At 40.2% G+C, this 19239-nt stretch overlaps 1 protein-coding gene and 1 long non-coding RNA gene across 2 annotated transcripts in view; both read left to right on the top strand.

Annotated features, from left to right (window-relative positions):
* The window catches only part of LOC110948261 (uncharacterized), a 139775-nt gene extending 131927 nt beyond the window's left edge, over window positions 1–7848 (top strand). The window contains exon 3 of the long non-coding RNA XR_002595523.2: window positions 7457–7848. This is a non-coding gene — a long non-coding RNA (uncharacterized LOC110948261). The remainder of the gene's footprint in view (window positions 1–7456) is intronic.
* Window positions 7849–15019: 7171 nt separating this feature from the next.
* lbx2 (ladybird homeobox 2) lies at window positions 15020–17567 on the top strand. The gene is made up of 2 exons (XM_022189710.2): window positions 15020–15897; window positions 16672–17567. The coding sequence occupies exons 1-2, from the start codon at window positions 15573–15575 to the stop codon at window positions 17133–17135; spliced, it is 789 nt and encodes a 262-aa protein (XP_022045402.1). The 5' UTR covers window positions 15020–15572; the 3' UTR covers window positions 17136–17567.
* Window positions 17568–19239: the final 1672 nt, after the last annotated feature.

The raw sequence follows: 19239 nt of genomic DNA, 5'->3' as shown, positions 1-19239 counted from the left end.
ACATCAGAACCCCTTAAAAACAAACTCAATAGAGACCAAGTCAGGGGAAGACCTACAGAAAAGGGCCCTGAGTCAGAATCATATCTGGGTCTCTGACACAATCCTGTTTATGAGTCACCCTCTCAACCATTTGAGCTACCTGGACACATTTTTGTCATATTTTGGACGACACAATAAACTATGCTGTTTTTTTCCACATTTTGGACGACATACTAAACTATGACGTTTTTGTCATATTTTGGACAGCATACTAAATTATGATGTTTTTTCCACATTTTGGACAGCATACTAAACTATGACACAGTGAGAGGACCTCTTTCTGCTATCGCTGCTACACATACTGCCCTAGTTGATGTTTTAGGTGGAATATTCCTTTTAACCAGCCCCTCAGGTCTCTTTGAGGATTTTGGATGGAATACTCGGTTAAACCAACATTTTAGGTGCATGCCCAAGGATTTTTGATGGAATGTTCCTTCAAGGTGGATGTGTGAGGACCTTGTAGGTGGAATACTTCCTGAAACCAACCTTTTAGGTCAACAGTCAAAGATTTAAGGTGGAATATTCCTTTATTTTTTATTTTTTTAACAGAATTTTTTTATTTCTCCTTTTATTGTATTTTTAAGGTTTGGATATCCTTGAACACTTATTTGAACAGTATATAGATTCTGATATTGTTGTAAAGAATAATGTTGGAGTTGTGCACTCATGCTGCAATAAATCTGCATTGTGAAGCAACCCTTACCTGCTATGAATTGGAAATATTTTAGAAAAACACGCTGAATTACAAGACTTTGCAGAACAGTGCGCTATTGTAGACTTAACATGCAAGGCTAGAATTACATGATTTTAATAGTAATAGGTTGTGATCTACAGTGGGCCGGTCTGAGGCATGAAAGTCCAGGGCTGAAAATGAGTCCCACTCCGGCCCTGCTAGAAGGTCAGTAGCATCTCTGATGCTGGTGTGGTTTTGTGAACATGCAAGCTACTGCTGCATTTTTAACAAGAGCACGAGGACTCCTAACATTATCGGCGCTTCCTCTTCTCTCCCTCTGCCTCTTCTGCTGGGCTTCAGAGCTCTCATAAAAGCTGTGGTTTTGTTGCTCTGCCTCTTTGTGTTTCCTTCTTTGATTCTTCCTCCCGCTGCATGAAAAATATTTAAAGAATGAAAGAAACAAATGGAGTTAAAATGCAGCATTTTCTGATTGCATTCTGAAAATATGTATCACAGTTGACACCTAGTTTTTAACTTGCGTTTTACAGTGTTGGGAGAAGTATTCAGATCCTTTACTAAAGTACAGGAGCAATCTAGAGACTCTCTATTACAACTCAAAGTCCTTCATAAAAAGAAATCCTCCCTAATCAAAAGTCTTAGTATTTGTTTAATATATATGACATCATTGACTGTCACTTGCTATCAGTGTGCCAGCAGCATGTTACTGTTGTAGCTGCTGCAGGTGAAGTGACTTTGAACCCTTTATTTACAGTTTATATACAGTTACACCACATAAATCTGAGAGCTCATGAGATATTTAATGAGAAAGAAAAGAAGAAAAAAATACGTTTTTAGAGTTTTACTCTAATTGTTGATCACTAGTGAGATTCTGCATCATCTGAACATTTATTGAAATGCAACCATGTGAGAATTTTAAGTAATAATCACTATTTGGTCATTACATATACTACAGAGAGCTGAGATGTGACTCAAATTATAAAGTGTTATGTAAGAAGCCAAACAGTTCAGAAACCACTGGTTTAATTTATCAATTGTTATATTTTAAAGCTTGTTGCTGTGAAAAATTACCATTTTAAAAGTAACTACAGTTGTCAAATTACTGCAATAAAGTAAAAAGTACGATATTTCTCTCTGAACTCTGATGAAGAAGTATAATGTTTTTGGAATTTTACTCTAAATGTAGATCAACAATGACATTCTGCATCATTTGAGCATTTACTGAAATAAAACTTGTAAAAACCCAAAGGTACCCAAAGGTGCCCAAAGGGGGGGCAGTAAATCCTCCAACCCCCAACCAAATAAATGAATTGATTGTCAGAGAATCACTGGACCCTCAGCTCTCCGTCTAATGCGCTTCAGTTGTGCTTCAGTGTCCCGCCCGCGATACACTTTGAGATCTGCATAAGCAATTTGCTAAATGTCTGAAACTGCAAACGTGATTATACAAACACTATACGCCGATGGAAAGCTTAGATTCTCATGAATCCGCCGGTATAAACCACTTTCAGATGTGATTACCACAGCGGTAATATAAACACATTTGTCCAACAAACAACGAATATCCATCCATCCATTCTCTATACACGGCTTTAACGTACACAGCGCGACTCACATTTCCGGGTTCATTATTACACACAGATGAAAATATTCCACAAAAACGGCCATAATCCAACCTTAGACATCCAGACGACACAAGCCAGTAAACTATTTTGTCCAAAACATGTCTTGAAGACGGTATATGATCCACGAATAGGTCGTTTTCGAGGAAATGCACCTCGCGATGCGCGTCCAATATTCCCTGTATTTCTCGTCATATTTTTATTTACAAATAGAATATTAGCGATTTTTTTGTACTGAAAATGGCTGGAATTGACTGCAGCTTTAACCACTGGCGACAAAATATCCTCTCCTTGAAATGTGCAGTCATGTTGCCAGTAGTTTAAAACAATGATTCATTTGGAAACCACCTTAAAACTTACCTGAGAATTATATCGTCCATGAAAGTAGGTTCGCTCGATACGTGCCACTCACTTGAAAGGTGTTTATTCTGACTTTCTCGCATTTCCGCGCATCTTTCAAGCAGACCTGTCAATCAACTGGAGTGCCACAGAGGTGTTAGCAAAATTTTCCTCTGTATGACCCGCCCTACTCTGCCTCTGATTGGCTCATCCCTAAAGTTAACCAATCGAATCAGTGAAGATAGCATGTACCAGCCAATTACAGGCAGAGGAGGGTTGTTCATGGCTTCATCATCCTTAAGGAAAAGAGGGCTACCTGGCACACAGATATTACTGAATGATGCGCACCAGGGAGCATTAGAAGTGGGTATACGCAATGCTAACTGAAAAATAAGTGGGTATACGCCGTATACCGCCGTATACCCTGGACTACACCACTGGGACACACGTAATTCTATTGCATGTTACCAATTGAAGCAATTAATTTAAGTTGGTCCAACAATTCTCTTTTTTCAGTCGAGCATACAATTGAAGTGCTACTACAGCCTGAAATTTGTATTTAAGTACAGTACATGAATAAATGTGCTTACTTACTTTCTACCACTGGCTTTTCTCAGTGTTAGTTAAATAGTAATGCAATTCTGAAGTGCTTAGACAACTGAAAAAAGCAGCAATGAGAAAAATTAAGCTAACAGCAGAGCTAACACAACCAGTAATTCCACAACTGGGCACAAGGATCAGGATGATGACAGCAACAACATGGAAAATATGGTGAGAATAAGAAAACACACATAAAATGAAGCAAAGGAAACAGAGAAATGTATTAAAATGGCTCAAGTGCAGGAAATAAAATCATGGAGGAAGTGTGAGTGGGAGGGTGAATGTATGCGGATCTGTCTCCTCACAGTTTGGATTCATGCAGGCAGACAGAAAGGTGGAGGGGGAAAGGGAGGAGAGTGAACTCTTGTGCTTAACAGTGGAAAAACTTAAAGCAGGTTAAGCCATCACACTGCCAGCAAGCCCATATAAAAACTTTATTCTTCGTGGAAATTGATATTTAACAGTCCGTTTAGATATTGATAACTTCAGCTGTCAGTGTTGTGCATGACAAAAGCAGTAAACTACCAACTAACTAACAACGAATCTTACTAATTCCTTAAGACATAACAGCTAAAGTTTGTTTTTTTTTGCATCCATCTTGATTCTGATTTGGAAAATAAAAATTAAACGCAGGCACAAAGGAGTTTTTCTCCATGGATTCATTGCTCACGGCTGCGACAGTGTGAGCCTTTTTCCCAATATTTATGAACTTGCGAGGCAGAGTTAAGTTATGGACCCAGATCGGGCCAAGACCTCGCTTAGCGTTTTCACTCCCTTAATATTTATGCCTCCCGACATTTTTTTCCTATTGCTATTTTTCCTGTTTTCCTGTCTATTACAATACCCGAACCTGAGAATTGAAAAGGAGTTTTTATCACACAAAGGTAAGAAAAAGACATTAAGTCATTAAATACCATAGCTTTTTCTAGTGGTCAGTTTATGTATGTTTTGTTGCAACACTTAGTTTCATGTAAATTAATCAAAAGCTGCCAAAGTCTGAATAAAATTTGGTGGAATGGGTTTCCTTCTGTTCTTTTTCCTTCTTCTGTTTTCCAAGAACTGAGTTAATGCAGAAATTTTAGCATCCAAAACTAGAGAGGGGTTTCCAGAAAACAGATGATGTCACAACACATCTAATATAAACAGGTTTTGTCATTTTGTTTTTCTGAAGAATTTCTTATGCATGACAATGATCTGAATACTTCAGGAGAAAAAGGAATGTCCTCAAGAGGACCAACTCCAATTTAAACCATCTCTGAAAAATAGGAAGCGATAATAATGATTTAACAGCTGGCGAGAAACACCCAAACATGTTCCAGTGCTGCTCCTCAGCGCAGTTTAGTACCTTATATTTCACTTATGGACACATTCATGATTCCATGAAGTGCATCACAATGGAGCCAGACAGTAACACGTCTGCCAGTAACTCCTCATGTTTGTTTAATCCTGCTGCAGCGAGAGGTGGTTCCTGCTTCAAGGCAATTCATATTTCACAATAGGTCTCAATCACAGGAAAGAATACATTTATAGTCACTTTCAATATTATAAAATTTTCTAGGTGTCAGATTTTCTTGTGTGGATATCTTAATATATGTGACTGTGGGACAAAGCAAAGAATTACAACAGATCCGTTTTTGCACTAATCTGAGGTTTAAAAAAAAACAACAACAAGCAGGTTTGTGTCTGCAATGAATGGAAATGCTTACTGAGAAGTTTTACTTTTCAACTCGGACTGCATTCATACCATCCTATGCATAACATCAATCAGATATAGGCTGACATGTTATAAAAGTACAAAGCACCATTTAGCATTTACAAGGAAGTCACTATGAAAACACTCAGTTATGAAACTCACTGTACACATATGAATGACTGTTTATCTGTTGGATTTCTTCACAACAAATGCATTTTTTCCATAGATGTTTGTGGGGTTTTTTTTTTGCATTTGTACATTTTTCTCCATTTTTTGTGACAAATCATGAATATATCAATGAGAACTGAGAACCACTGGTGTTCCGATATAGACCTTTGATTATGTGAAACCACTGATACTTCATTTAATCCATGAGCTTTAAGAATACACTGGGCAAGAGGCAGGTTCACCCACACCTACAGTCAAATCACGATCACTAACCTCCATTCATTCATTCATTCATTCATTTATGGATGGATGGATGGATGGAGTTGAATAGAGTCACAGGAATGTAGCAGTCAACAGATCAGGTCATGAGTTGTGGACTGACGTGTTATAGTGAGAAGAACATGCAAACTCCACACTGTCCAAAACAGAATCTTCTTGCTGTGAGGTGACAGTGCTAAACACTGCATTGGGCTGCCTACTTTGAATGCACAATGTGGTAAATATGCAATACACCACAATCAATACATTTCCAAAACTAAAATACTGAATAAAATGAATGGTCTCTGCCGTATGTAAAGTGAAGAAAAGTAAAAGCATCTATAAAAGTATGAAATGTGATCACATGTGACGCTAAAAACACTGTTGGAGGTGTAGAAATGACTGAAAGCTTCCTTCATCTCCAGACTTACTTCAGATCTAAACCCCTGAAAACATCCTCATTCCAGCAAAACCAACATTTCCTCCAAGCAAACCGACATGATTGCATGTTTCAGTTGAGAAAGTTTCCCACCATCCTCTGAATATTGATACAGTACAGGTAAATGAGCTCTTTCACCTTTAGCCTCGACTTTAAACACAAGATAACACAAGCTGAATTACCGCAGTCCCTCGAGGGGATCATTCAACTTTGGTCAGGACAACATGATGAGGCAATGACCACACTCACATTTATAACGTCGTGCAGTTTGGAAATGACCTCATATCCTGATTAAAGGCCACATAAGATTATATGCATCTTAATATCTGGATCATAAATTTTCCTGGATCCTTGAAAAGCCTTAATCTGCAAATAGATACACCAGTGACTTCAATAAGCTGCGGTAAATACACGCTGAGGTTTTGTAGGCCAGTACCAGCACTCTAAAACTGTTTTTAGCCAGTGGTTCTTGCCAAGAGGATACTTACTATTTTTAAATCTGATTTTCAACTATTCCTGAAACACTTATGTTTGGTGGAGCGGGAATTCCACTGAGCAGCGATTAGGCAATTTTCCACTAAAATGCAGATTTATCAGATGTACAGTATTTGGCCAAACACTTCCCAAAAATGATGAACTGGCCGACCACAAAGTAAATCAAGTAGAACATGGATGTTGAGAGCTGCGTTGTGACCCTGTTTTCTGCAGCTATGGTCAAGAAGAGACCTTCATCATCTCGAATGGAAATAAATAATGGTGGCAAACAAACATGGCATTGCTTCACCGTTCGGACTTTTCATTTCAGACAGAATATTCTGCTAAGTCTTTGTTGTGGTTGGAAAACTCCAAAAACAGGACCTCTGCTCCGGATGGCGTCAGAATATTAATGTGATTTTAAGTGAAAGCATTCCTTGTGTTTTTCATGTCGACCCAATTAAGGATCCTCAGTCTTAACTGTGTTGTGTGTGTGTTGGTTTTTTAACCTTTCGTGGAATCACTTTACCTCCCTAAACATGATGCACGAAACATGAGACACGGCGAACGTCTCTACAAAGTTCAGCCTCTCAGCACTGGATATGTACTTATCCTAAATATTGTTTGACCTTCCGAGTGCCCGGCTATTACTCTCCTGTGAGTCCCCGTCACCCCTCCCAACCCCACCTCCTTCCCTCCTCTCTCTCTCTCTCTTTTTTTTTCCACAGATGGATTTTTTGTTGCATTAATCCCACAGATCAGGTGGGTTTTGTCAACGTGTTAAACTTTAATACTTTGGGTCATTTATCTTTACGGCCAAACCCGAGGTCTGTCAGCGACCAGACGAGCTATTTCCTCATTTGGTTTGGGAGCAAAGTGGTGCAGGAGAAAGAGCAAAGGGGGAAGAGGGGTTGGTGGTGGTGGTGGTGGTGATGGAGTGAAGTGGATTGGGGGGTGGTGGGGGTTTGCAGCTCACCACTTAATGAAATCCTGATGTGTGGAGGGAGAGGAAGACTTGGCGGAGGGGTAGAGGGGTGATCTCGGAGGTCGAGGCGCCACACCATCTCGAGAAAACGACGGTCCTCCAGAGGGGTGGCTTCGCTTACTCATTTGTTTTTTTTCCTCCTTTCCAGCTTCAACTCTTGCCTTGTAAAGAGCGCCCAACGACGTGGCCCTCATTACGAGCTGGACGTCGCTTCGGGGACCCGCCAGGCGCCCAAGTGGACAAGTATAGAATTGCAAGTGATTAATTTGTTGAAAGCTCCCCTGGAACACGGTTTACTCGCACAAGTATTTGTCTTCATTTGCCAAGATATGTACAGTGACATAAGAAGATAGGGCTCAGTGAATGGAGCCCGTGTATTTCTCTCCAGTGGCAGTAAAGTTCAGCTTTCCTGTATGATAGTTGGGTTTATTGCTAGTGCATTGCCAGCTGTGTTCACGTGCTACTAAAAATGGTCCATTTAACAGCTAAAACTGTGGAACTAATGGACAAATAAAGAGTGAGACAATGCTTGAAGATACATTATTTTTGTTGTTGCTTGTGTGGAGGCTAATGAAATGATGAAATGTCAGCGTCACATTTCACTTCTGTAATTGTAACAAATAATTGCAAGTCTTTCAGTGACTCAGAAATACTGAAAGTGTATGGATCAGGGTTGTTCTTCTTACTGTTGGATGTAAATTTTTCACTGATTACATTCACTAATCTGCAAGAGTATTCTTTAATCACATGAGAATGCAGAGTTAGTTGTTTTTGCACTATGTTGAAGAGTTTGGGCTCACTTAGAAATGTCCGTATTTTCGAAAGAAAAGCATTTTTTTAAATGAAGATAATCAGAAATACAGTCTAGACATTGTTAATGTGATAAATGACTTTTCTAGCTGGAAACAGCTGATTTTTAATGGAATATCTCCATAGGGGTACAGAGGAACATTTCCAGCAACCATCACTCCTGTGTTCTAATGCTACATTGTGTTAGCTAATGCTGTTGAAAGGCTCATTGATGATTAGAAAACTCTTGTGCAGTTATGTTAGCACATGAATAAAAGTGTGAGTTTTCATGGAACACATGAAATTGCCTATATAGGTGACCCCAAACTTTTGAGCGGTAGTGTTTTTTTTTCAGTTCTTCCACTGCAGAGCTATTTTGTAAAATGAGTAAGAAAAATTCAATAAGTCAACTTGAACTCAACCAAATATATTGGACTTGGAAGCAGACAGCAACAAAATGAGACACCGATTTGGAGGATTTGGGGTAACAGAACAGCGAATGCGTCCATAAAAGAGCAGGTTCTTTGAAGGCAAAAATTATCTGTAATATCGACTGAAAGATGCTGATGTCTTTGTGATGTGTAGATAAAATAAACACAAATATGTTCTGAGTATTGAACTCATGTAGTCGAGGGCTAAGCCAAGAAAACAGTGTCCTTACTTTTCAGGCCGACATAAATCACTCTAAAGAGAATTTATAGCAAACAATATTTAGGACATAAGAAGGTTTTAATGATACTACTACATCTGATGTAATTCTGATTTTGTTTGGAACATCTGTATTTTAAAAATCCCTTTTAGATGATGACTAGCTGGAGCCTGAATTTTCTCCGACATCAAAGGTCATGGAGGTCTTAACTCTGCTCTCCTCTTCGGCCTGTTGAGCGTTTATGTTCGTGGCTGCTGCTGATCACAGAGCGACTCAGTGGCCGAATCCCATCGTCACCTATATATAGATTTGGTCAAGTGAGTGTGTGAGTGTGTGTGTGTGTGTGTGTGTGTGTGTGTGTGTGTGTGTGTGTGTGTGTGTGTGTGTGTGTGTGTAATGTAGTGAATTAAAGACTGACCAGTGACTTTATCTCATACAAAAGGTAATGCAATTTGTATTTTTTGAATTACACTAAAAAATGGTAAAATATGCTTCGAAACAAGGCTGTCTTATCCTTTTAATGCAGTTACATTTTATTGACATCTTTTTTTGAAAAAATTTGAGTTTAAAAAAATCTTTCATTTGAATTAAGATCTGTTAACAATAACTAGATGCTGACTTGCAGCTCGACTTGCAGTTTGTAGGCGGTAATTTAGTAGCCAGAAAGTATTGGACTAACCCTTTAATGTGGAGATATAAAACACATTAGACGCATCACATGAGGTTAAAGAAACTTGCATTTACATTTTTGAAATCATATTCGAAAGAGTGCAATAATAGTTATAATAATAATAATAAGAAGAAGAAGAACGGAATGATTTTGTATCAATGGTCATTTTAGTTACCCTTTTTTACTGAGCTGGCTGTGGACCACAAACACACATTGACAGTATAAATCCAGTGTGTCGTATCATATTCCCTGCTCTGTACCTCCATTCAGTGGGATAATTACAAAATAATGAAGCTAGTCAAAAGTCAAACAGGAGAAACATTCAGCCGTAATGCTGTAATCCTGCCTAAAGCCTCCACACATCCTTCTTTATGATCTTAAATGGGCCCCTGTGGGCCATTAGTGAGCAACGAGGATGACCACGGTCCACTCCCAGGAGAGGGCCTCGGGGAGCTGGGCTGTGTGTGAGCTCAGGCCAAGGAACACAATGAAGCTCCAGCAGCTTTGTGCTCAGAGGTGTTCGAGCTTGGAAGCTGCTCGTGTTTCCTGCAGCCCTGCGAGGAATGCGAAGGACGGTACAGTACATGTGAGTCAGGGGAGATGAGTGGAAGACGGAGGATCAGCAGAGCATGTTCAACAGAAACCCAGTTCGCTCACTTCACCCATGTATGATGGAAACAGGTGTGTTATGTTCATGGTGCACTGGCTCTGATCTCTTCATCAATCATTCCTGTAACAGCATCACCTTGTTCACTACGTCTCTGACCCAGTTATTAACACTGTAAACAGACACTCTGCACCGAGGTTTCCTGTTAGACTGCAAAAGATTATTGTAGCACATTATGTTTAACAGAAAAGGATTCAGGATGTGTGCTGACGGACGTTCATAAAACTGTGAAAAATAGAATAATTCTTGCTTTACGTCAGTGACTTATGAGCTTGAACCAGGGCTGTTTAAATACAGTGTGTCTAAATAGTTTTTTGCATTTTACAGTTTTCTGACTTAAGACAAGAACTACACTATAACTTGAGTATGTAAATAATGTAAAGAGCATGCTTCAGTTCGGAGCATTGCTGTACACAGTATGTCATATGCAAGAGGTCAAAGGTGTCCTATAAAGTTTCAGCAGACCTTCAGCAATTTGTTTTACATGTTTTGATTTGATTTTGCCATTGTGCATTTGTTTCAATAATTTTCAAGTAAAAATATCAAACATTTCCTGCATGTCTAACCTAATGTTTCTGAGATTTTTGGCAAAATAGGTCATTCAAATGTGTCATCTTTTGCTATTTGAAATATTAATGAGAATTTTACACTCTTTTTGTAAAGAAATCACAACATAATGGGTCAAAAAAAATTGCCACAATAGTCTATTACAAAGTAACAATCAGTTGCAGATCCAGTTACACGTGTGAACTTTGGGCAATAATATGTGAAAGCTTGAGAATGCAAATTGGATGCTGTAAAGATTTGATGCTCTACTACAAAAAGCAAAGATAACACAAAAATGACAGCAACTGATGTGACATCTACATCATCAGGGGCAGGTTCAACATCCCTGTAAAGTCTTACTGTGATGATCCACAGTCTGATACTGATCAAAGAATAAAACGCTGTCAGTCAGCAGTAATTGCTCTTCTGTTTCCGTTCCAAAACATCCAATCAGCAGCAGCTTTTTTTTTGACAAAACATATTAAGACAAAAACCTGATCCTGACACAAAGGAACCCGGAGGAGAAGTGATGTAACGTAATGTCTTGGACTGTGATGGCCAATGAGAAGTGACGACGTCACCGCGTTGCTGTGAAGATCAGCACCTGTGCGCCGATGGAGCGACGTCGAACTGTCACGGTGCGTTCACGGACAGCTTGGAAAGGACACCGTCCTCTAATTACACCGCTACCGACTCTGGCGCTCTCGTAATTTGACGCTGGCCTGCTTAAAAGACGCGCACACGCACAGTACAGGGCAGGCGTGATGCGTCGGAGGAGGTGAGTTTGAAGGACGCCATCACCATTACGCACGAAGAAAAACAAAAGTCAAATCTTCCCCTTTGACTTTCTGTTGATTTCCTAATTAAATATGATGCCTCTAAATAACCCACACGTTATTCTATATTTTGTGCTCTGTTTTTTTTTGAGAACAGCACAAACTCTGTACATATTAATGGAGAAAATTAAATCAAAACATTGTTGTTTTACATGAAAGGTGGGCTTAATGGCAAGTAGCTTGCCATTTAGCCCACCTTTCATTTAAAAGAACAATGCTTTATATACAGTTTTTTTTTAAGTTGTTGATGTTGCCGTGAAAAACAAAAGGTGCACGCTGTCACGCACGGTGCACTTATTTCAGACGCACAGTGGAGCCTCATCAGCAGCGCCTTCATCAAGCTCCTCGGTGCGCCGCACGGTGGAAACAGCTCGGTTAAGAATGGAAACAAACACACCCACAGCGCCCCGAGCAGCCTTCTCCTGTATCATGTTATACTGAGAGGCGTTTACAGCTGTTTTCTTTCATAATACAGGACGACACGCTGCGCTGTGAGAGCTGCCTCTTTGCAACAGCAGTGGACACAAAAACGCAGCCTCCGCGGCCTCCACGAAATACAAACGACTGGAGTTCCTTTTTGAGGGGGGATAAAAATGAGCAGAATAATCCGAAATAACACGAAAATCATCTGAGTGGGGTTGGGAGCATGTGTGGTTCTCAATTTATAAGTCAACTTGTTATTTTTATGACCGATGAAAATCTATTTTTGAATAATATTACTGTAAATACTTGTGGTTTGTATTTTGGTTTTTATAGTGAGGTGATACTATTTTATAGACTGCTATATTTCCTCAATTCTCCACAACAACAGCAGTGAAAATGTATTAATAAAATGCAATTTTAGCCCCTTTTATTACAAGAAAAAATTGAGCATAATCCCCAAAATATAAGTTACTGAAAGAATGTGCATCTTGAACGTGATTCTAAAATTGCTTTCATGTAGATTTTTATATTATTATTCTCTTTTGAAATACTTATGCTTCACGTTGTCTGAATCGATGTGAAAAAAGCTGCATTTTAAATAGTCTCTGCTTCAAAAACACACATTTTTCTTGCGTAAAGCACCTGATTCGGGGCGCTGGAGATGCAGGGCCCATGTGGACTAAATGATGAGCGGTAACGCGTTACAGCCCTGTAACTAATTACATTCTGCAGGATTATTTTTGCAGTTGCTGCATTTGTCACCAGCTTCTTTGAGTCTCCGGTGGAGGCTGAATTTGATACTTGAAGCATTCCTCGATACTCGCTCTGCGCTGCAGTGAATTAATTCGGTGATTAATGACAGAAAGGCTGGCCTTCACCGGGTGGGAGTTTTCCCACTGCTTTGATTTTATCGAGCTCAGGGACGACACAAACGTTGCACATTTGGCCCCGCTGACTATTAACAGGAGACCTGTGATTTTTAAATGTAAGAGAGAGAGGGGAAATTTTGAAAAAAGCGGTGCTACTGTTTGATAAATTGCTCCTCGCAGAGAGAAAATCCTAATATTAATTTCTGAAGTGGCTGACAACGTTTTGGAGGAAGGAGGCCAGTGTGCTGATAGGAGGTAAAATCGAAGCGAATCATCCAATTAAATCCTTCAAGAGCTGATGATTGATGATGTCAGCTGCTCTGCTTCTAATTAACGTTTAAATTAAGTCAAAGAGGGAGAGAAAAAAACTTTCGGACCTTAAAGTCCACTGAAGCGTTGTTTGGAGGTTTAGATCTGAGGTTAATAATCTACAGAGCTCAGAATAGGTTCATCCTTTTTTATACACCTCTGTAAATCTGCAGGTAAAACAGATGAACCTTCTTCTCACATCCAGATTAATTCCAAGATGGTGCAGACCTGAGGATAATATCTATAAATTTAAAAATAGATGCCTTCAAATAGCCACAAGATTTAAGATTATTTCCCCCAAACACCCAAAGAAAGGTAAAGAAAAATCTATATTTATTTTATTTAGACTTTTCTGTAAAAATCAAACCACCTTTTGTATTTTATAAACAATAATGTATTTATTTTGTGTACCAAATGCACACAAATCTGAACCCACTCACCACAGTCTGCCCTTAAGCTCTTTTAAATTCCAACCTAATTTTGAATTCAAGCCCAAAAGTGTCAGGTTAAATCACCTTCAGTGTGATATAAATATCTTCTCAGCTACCTGCACCTTTTTCCCCATGTTTCTGTCCAAATTCCCTAATTAAATTTATCCCCACAAACTCCTGCTCGTTATGGAGAAATATGTATTCAAAGCAGCCACAAAGGGTGGACCTCCACGGCAGATAATAGAATTTCCTGCTGTTTTAGAACTCTGTCCCTAAACCAATGTCACCATATGCTCCTGTTGGCACCAGACTCTCCGCAGTGGCTCCATGGGCGGCAGGCTTTACCCAGTGGGGTCAGGAAAAATATGATTGTGCTTTTTTAAAAAAAAAAAAAAAAAACAACACTATTTTCTCCTGCTTTTTGCTTTTATTCAGCCTCTGGTCGGTTTGAGCAGGTGGTACTGCGCCCAGTTTATAATCCAGCTGCCAAACCGAGGGCTTAATTTATCACGAGAAGCTCTTGGTTCCATTTTGTGGAAAAGGAATTTCGATGTCAGCTAAGCAACGATGCTTTCCCTCACAAATCTTTTTTTTTTTGGTTGTTGTTGTTCTTACATCTGCAAAAGAACATTTTGATCTACGTCTTTGCAGCTGTTAAAACGAATATATGACCCACGTGAGGACAACAAACAAGTGTGCTACAAGGCGAGCTTTAAATACAACAAGGTGTGTTTCCTCTGAACAGACGTACCTGCTGCTCTCCCAGGCGTCCACCTCGTCCCCGTTTTCTCTCTAATCCGTTTTTCTCTTTACATCCTAAAACCTCCTTCAGTTAAATTCACATTCTCCGTCCTCAGACGCAGAGCCACGGCACGGCGTCACCTTTATTACACGCCTGTTTCACGCCGGCGCATTAAATTACACTGGAACTCTGGATCTTACCTGCAGGGACAGACAGGGGCAGAGGTGACACACCGAGGAAAAATAACAGAACGTAAACACACCATATGATCGAAAATGAAAAAAAAGAGAGAAAAATAATAAAGTGAGCTTTCAAACTGGACACTTTTTTCACTTTCTGTTTTTAAATTAGAAGATATTTTTTGTTTATTATCTTTGAAAATCTAGGAAGTAATTTTATATAAGCTGATGACTATTTAGTAAAGTGATATAAAATAATCCACGTGTCTTAATCATCTGGGAAAAAAACAACAGTTGAACGTTTTTCTGTGATAATGCTTCAAAAACTAAACAATAAACCTAACCCATCGCCTACCACGTTATTTGTCGACAAATAATTTAAGCTGGCTTTTAAATCAAGTCCGTAAATGTGGTCACAGTGACTATTTGTAAGCCAAATTCCCGTGCAGCACATTGCCTAATGTCCTCATTACGCAGCATGCTCTATGCGTAATTACGCACGAAAATGCCCAAATGAATATCACGGCTGGAGACTATTGTTGGCTGAGTGTTCCTCCAAACTTTTCCATAACAGAATGATGCCGGTGGCAGTATTTTAATGGCCATCAACTCTCCCTTTCTAGAAGAACACACCAGCAGAGGGAAACAGATGCATAAACATTTCAGGGCATCTTTCTCCTCGGCAGCAACAGACTCCTCCTATTCCCCACGTCCAATTAGTTATTATGGTCCGGCCCTTTAAGACGCAGCAGCGGGTCAGCAAGTAGCGTAGTGTTTCTCTAATTGAACTTCGCCCAATCAACAATAACTCGTTAGCAGTCGCTTTCTTTTTCTTGGTGCCCGAGAAAGCTTTTTCCCCTTGCAGGGATTCACCCCCTCCAGTCTGTTACTTCCTAAAGATCTACATGGAGCTTGGCAGATGACCTGCGACTCTCTGAGGGGGAATACAGTCCGGCTGCCTTCACAACTACGCCCGAAGCATGGTTATTTCGGAGGAAAGCTCTCAGGCGAGCTAAGTTGCAGCATTCGGCTTTAAAGTGTCAAAATATAGTGGAGGTCCAGGAGAAGCCCGAACGCCGGAGGAGAACTTGTGGATCCGCCATTTGAATGAAATAACCAACTTTTTTTGCAAGCAGCGATTCTTCGGGACTGCGATGACCTCCAGTAAAGACATGAAGGCAGGTTCTGTGTTGCAGACCAGCGGCGAGGAGAGGAGACGGGCTCCCCTGGATCAGCTGCCGCCACCGGCCAACTCCAACAAGCCGCTAACGCCGTTCAGTATCGAGGATATCCTAAACAAACCCTCCGTTAAGAAGTCGGTCGCGAGTATCTGTCCGCCCAGAGTGCTGGAGAAAGTTACGGGCTCCAACTCGGCGAGGAACGGGATCACCACGCCGTCCTCTCCGCTGTGCGCGCTGGAGGAGCTGGCCAGCAAAACGTTCAAGGGTCTGGAAGTGAGCGTGATCCAAGCAGCAGAAGGTACAAACTTTCTCCACCAAAATGTGATTTTTTTTATATAGAGAGAATATACATATGTAGGTGATTTTTTTGAAGTGAAACAAGCAGAATTATTTTGAGTTTCCCAGCTGTTATCGCTGCTAGCTGGGTTTGTTTTGACTTTAAATGTAGACATGCAAGGACAGCTGTGTGGGAATGTGTGAATAATACGAGATAAGGAAGGGAAACGGAGCATTTACGCATGCAAATGTGCGTGCACATCAACTACAAAACTGGTTAATATACTGAATAATAAGCATATCTGCATCCTGTCAGAAAAGTGATTTAGCTCTAAGGGCCTGCTGCATGCAGTGTTGTGTTGGATAAAACATGACTTGCGGGGAAACTTGAGTTAAATGACACATTTAGTTTTATTTTGCAGCAGATTCTTGTGGCACTGCGCACACATTGGTGCCTAATGAGTCCTATTTGGATAGATTCTTGTTCATTTTAAGATATAGCTAGTGGAAACTAGACGATTATTTCCCTCATTTTCACAGAAATATGTTTTTTGACAACGTTGACAGCACTTGAGAATGATCATCTCGGTGCTACCCAGAAAAGGCTTTTGCTTCAGCAGAGTTTATATTAAATAAAAAATGTTTTATGTTTCGAGTGAAAGGACAAATGAAGCCTATAAACCGAGGTCAGGCCTGTTTTGCAGCCTTCTGTTGCTGCTGGAGTTTGAGGGAAAAGCGACCCTGGCGGCTGTTTCATCCTTCCTGTATGTTTTATTTCTTCTCCAACCCCTCCAAGGTCGTGAGCATGTAAACGCCTTCGGACAGAGGCAGACGTCGAAAAAGAGGAGAAAGTCGCGGACGGCCTTCACGAACCACCAGATCTACGAGCTGGAGAAGAGGTTCCTGTACCAGAAGTACCTCTCTCCGGCCGACCGTGACCAAATCGCGCAGCAGCTGGGACTCTCCAACGCGCAGGTCATCACCTGGTTTCAGAACCGCAGGGCCAAACTCAAGAGGGACCTGGAGGAGATGAAAGCGGACGTGGAGTCGCTAAAGAAAATCACCCCACAGACCCTGCAGAAGCTCGTCACCATGGAGAACATTGAGGATCCCCAGGGTGGGGGGCCCGAGGCCAGGTCGCCCAGCGTCTCCCCGACCTCTCAAGGACACAGAGCCTTCCCACAGTCCCCCTCCTCGTCCAGAGACCAAACCACGGATGAATTCTCGGAGGACGACGAGGAGATCGAGGTGGACGATTGACAGTCAGGGGGCTCTGTGATTTTCATAAACAGCAACAATAAAAGAAAATGAAAACGGGGACATTTTTCTTCCCAAACTTTTGCACGGATATTGACAAAAGGAGAATATATACATATATGAACACTACGGGAAAGTTTTTTTTTCTCCCCCCCACCTGTTTTATTTTTTTCTCCGTTTTAATTTATTAATCGGACTTGTAAAGCCATCCAAGTCTGTCGTTTAAGTCTCACTGAGGAATGTCTGTTTTCCTTTCATACAGACCGACCAGTTAAGGTACTGGAAGGCTGAAAATTGTGTAAACATTTTAATATACATTTTAATATTACACATTCATTTTGAAAGAGGGGCAGACAAAGTTGTGCAATTACTTTTGGTTGCCATTTATCCACCTATTTTTCTTCTGTTAAAGGAATCGGATCTGCCAATTATTTATATCACATCCCTCTCTCCTCTTTTTTTAAAAAACACACACATCCTGGGCTCGATGTGTCCATCCCACCACCTGAAGTGTAGTTTTGTTTCCTGCCCTGACAGAAAGGTGTCTCTGCAAGCATGCAGGCCTATTCGCTGCGTAAAGAAGGCACCACTATGAGTTCCGACTGCAAACTTTTCCACGCTCTGAGTTCTGTATATAGATCAAACATCCTATGCGATAATTTTATTGTAACATTCTATTTAATCAGCATCTATGTAAATAAAGGTTATATGATATTTCAAGAAGCTTTCGGCGAGATTGGATGTGTGACTGTGCAGAAGATCACATAAAAGAACAACGATAGTGAATTTAAAAACAACTGAGGGATGAATTAGTGGTGTGTTCACATTTAAAAATACAAATTAAATGGGCTGTTTATATATTTTAGGGGCATAAAAATACTACTTTGGCCTCATTGCATTCTGTAAATCTGTACAGGAATCCTAAGAGATAAAGACTCGCTTAATATATTTATTATAGGAATAAAATCAGGCATGGATTTGCGCTGGGAGATTCAGGAAACGCATCAAATATTCACCCGAAAATCTGCTTCGCTTGGTAAAAATGGGACTTTTTGAATAATTAACCCCTGCTTTCAGCCTTGAAGTGCCACGACTTCAATTAGCAGCCGTCCACCGCCTTTATTCCCATTCTTTCGCCCGGCTTTGAATACATCTTGTCACAAGAAGGTCCCGGTCTGGCCGCGGTGTTAAAGAAAAGCTTCTCCTCCACCCCTGCGCCATATGTTTTCTTCCTCCTTCCATGAATCGTCTTTAACACAACTAGTCGACATGATTGATTAGGTTAACCCGCCTTTGCCTTACAGAAAACAGCTTCCACCGAGCCGTGGGCAATAATGGCACGCATCTGCCACTCTTGACTCGGGTTTGTTTGGAAAGAGGGAGAGAGGGAGGAAAAAAAGTCTCCCATGAATAGCAAATGGGTGAGTGTGAGCGTCCTAATGAATAAAGCTCAATGGGAGGCAGTGGAAATGCGACGTGCTGCTGCTGCTGCTCACCGATCATTTGCAACAGTTTTGTACCCGGATCAAAAGTTGTGTGTGTGAGTGTGTGTGAGGGAGGGTGGGGATTGGTGTCATTTTAGTATTATTTACTAGAAATGTTATTTATTCCAAAATAGATTTCACTGAGCTGCTGTTCAATATAAACCGGCCTGCAAATTCCATTTTACAGCTCCTTTTACGCACACAATTACGCAAAATGCTCCAATATTTCAAGCTCGCTTCATTTGTTACTTTAGAGACCCACATTTCTAGTATTTGTTACTCAGGTACTACATTATTAAGAGGAAATTTTAAGATTATTTTAAAGGCAGGTTTTAATTTTTTTTGATATTGCAATAGATTTTTTTTTAAAGTGAGAATTTAAAAAATAAAATTAAAGGAATTTCTCTCATCCTTACAATGCAGATTCTTAAGACATCCCAAAAATTAAAATAAGCGTTTTATCCTTTCATATTTAGAAAGCGAATCAGCTCTTTATTTAATTTTTTAAAAGTTATTTTTGTTGACAAAGGGCAATTGTTGACAATTGTCATGGGTGACTGGAAAAACGCAAAATGAAATCAGGCCCTCTCACTCTCACCTTCACTACGCCTAGAATTTAAAGA

Source organism: Acanthochromis polyacanthus, chromosome 10, assembly GCF_021347895.1.
Source record: "Acanthochromis polyacanthus isolate Apoly-LR-REF ecotype Palm Island chromosome 10, KAUST_Apoly_ChrSc, whole genome shotgun sequence".
NCBI classification, from domain to species: Eukaryota; Metazoa; Chordata; class Actinopteri; family Pomacentridae; genus Acanthochromis; species Acanthochromis polyacanthus.
This window is presented reverse-complemented; position numbering and strand designations above follow the sequence as displayed.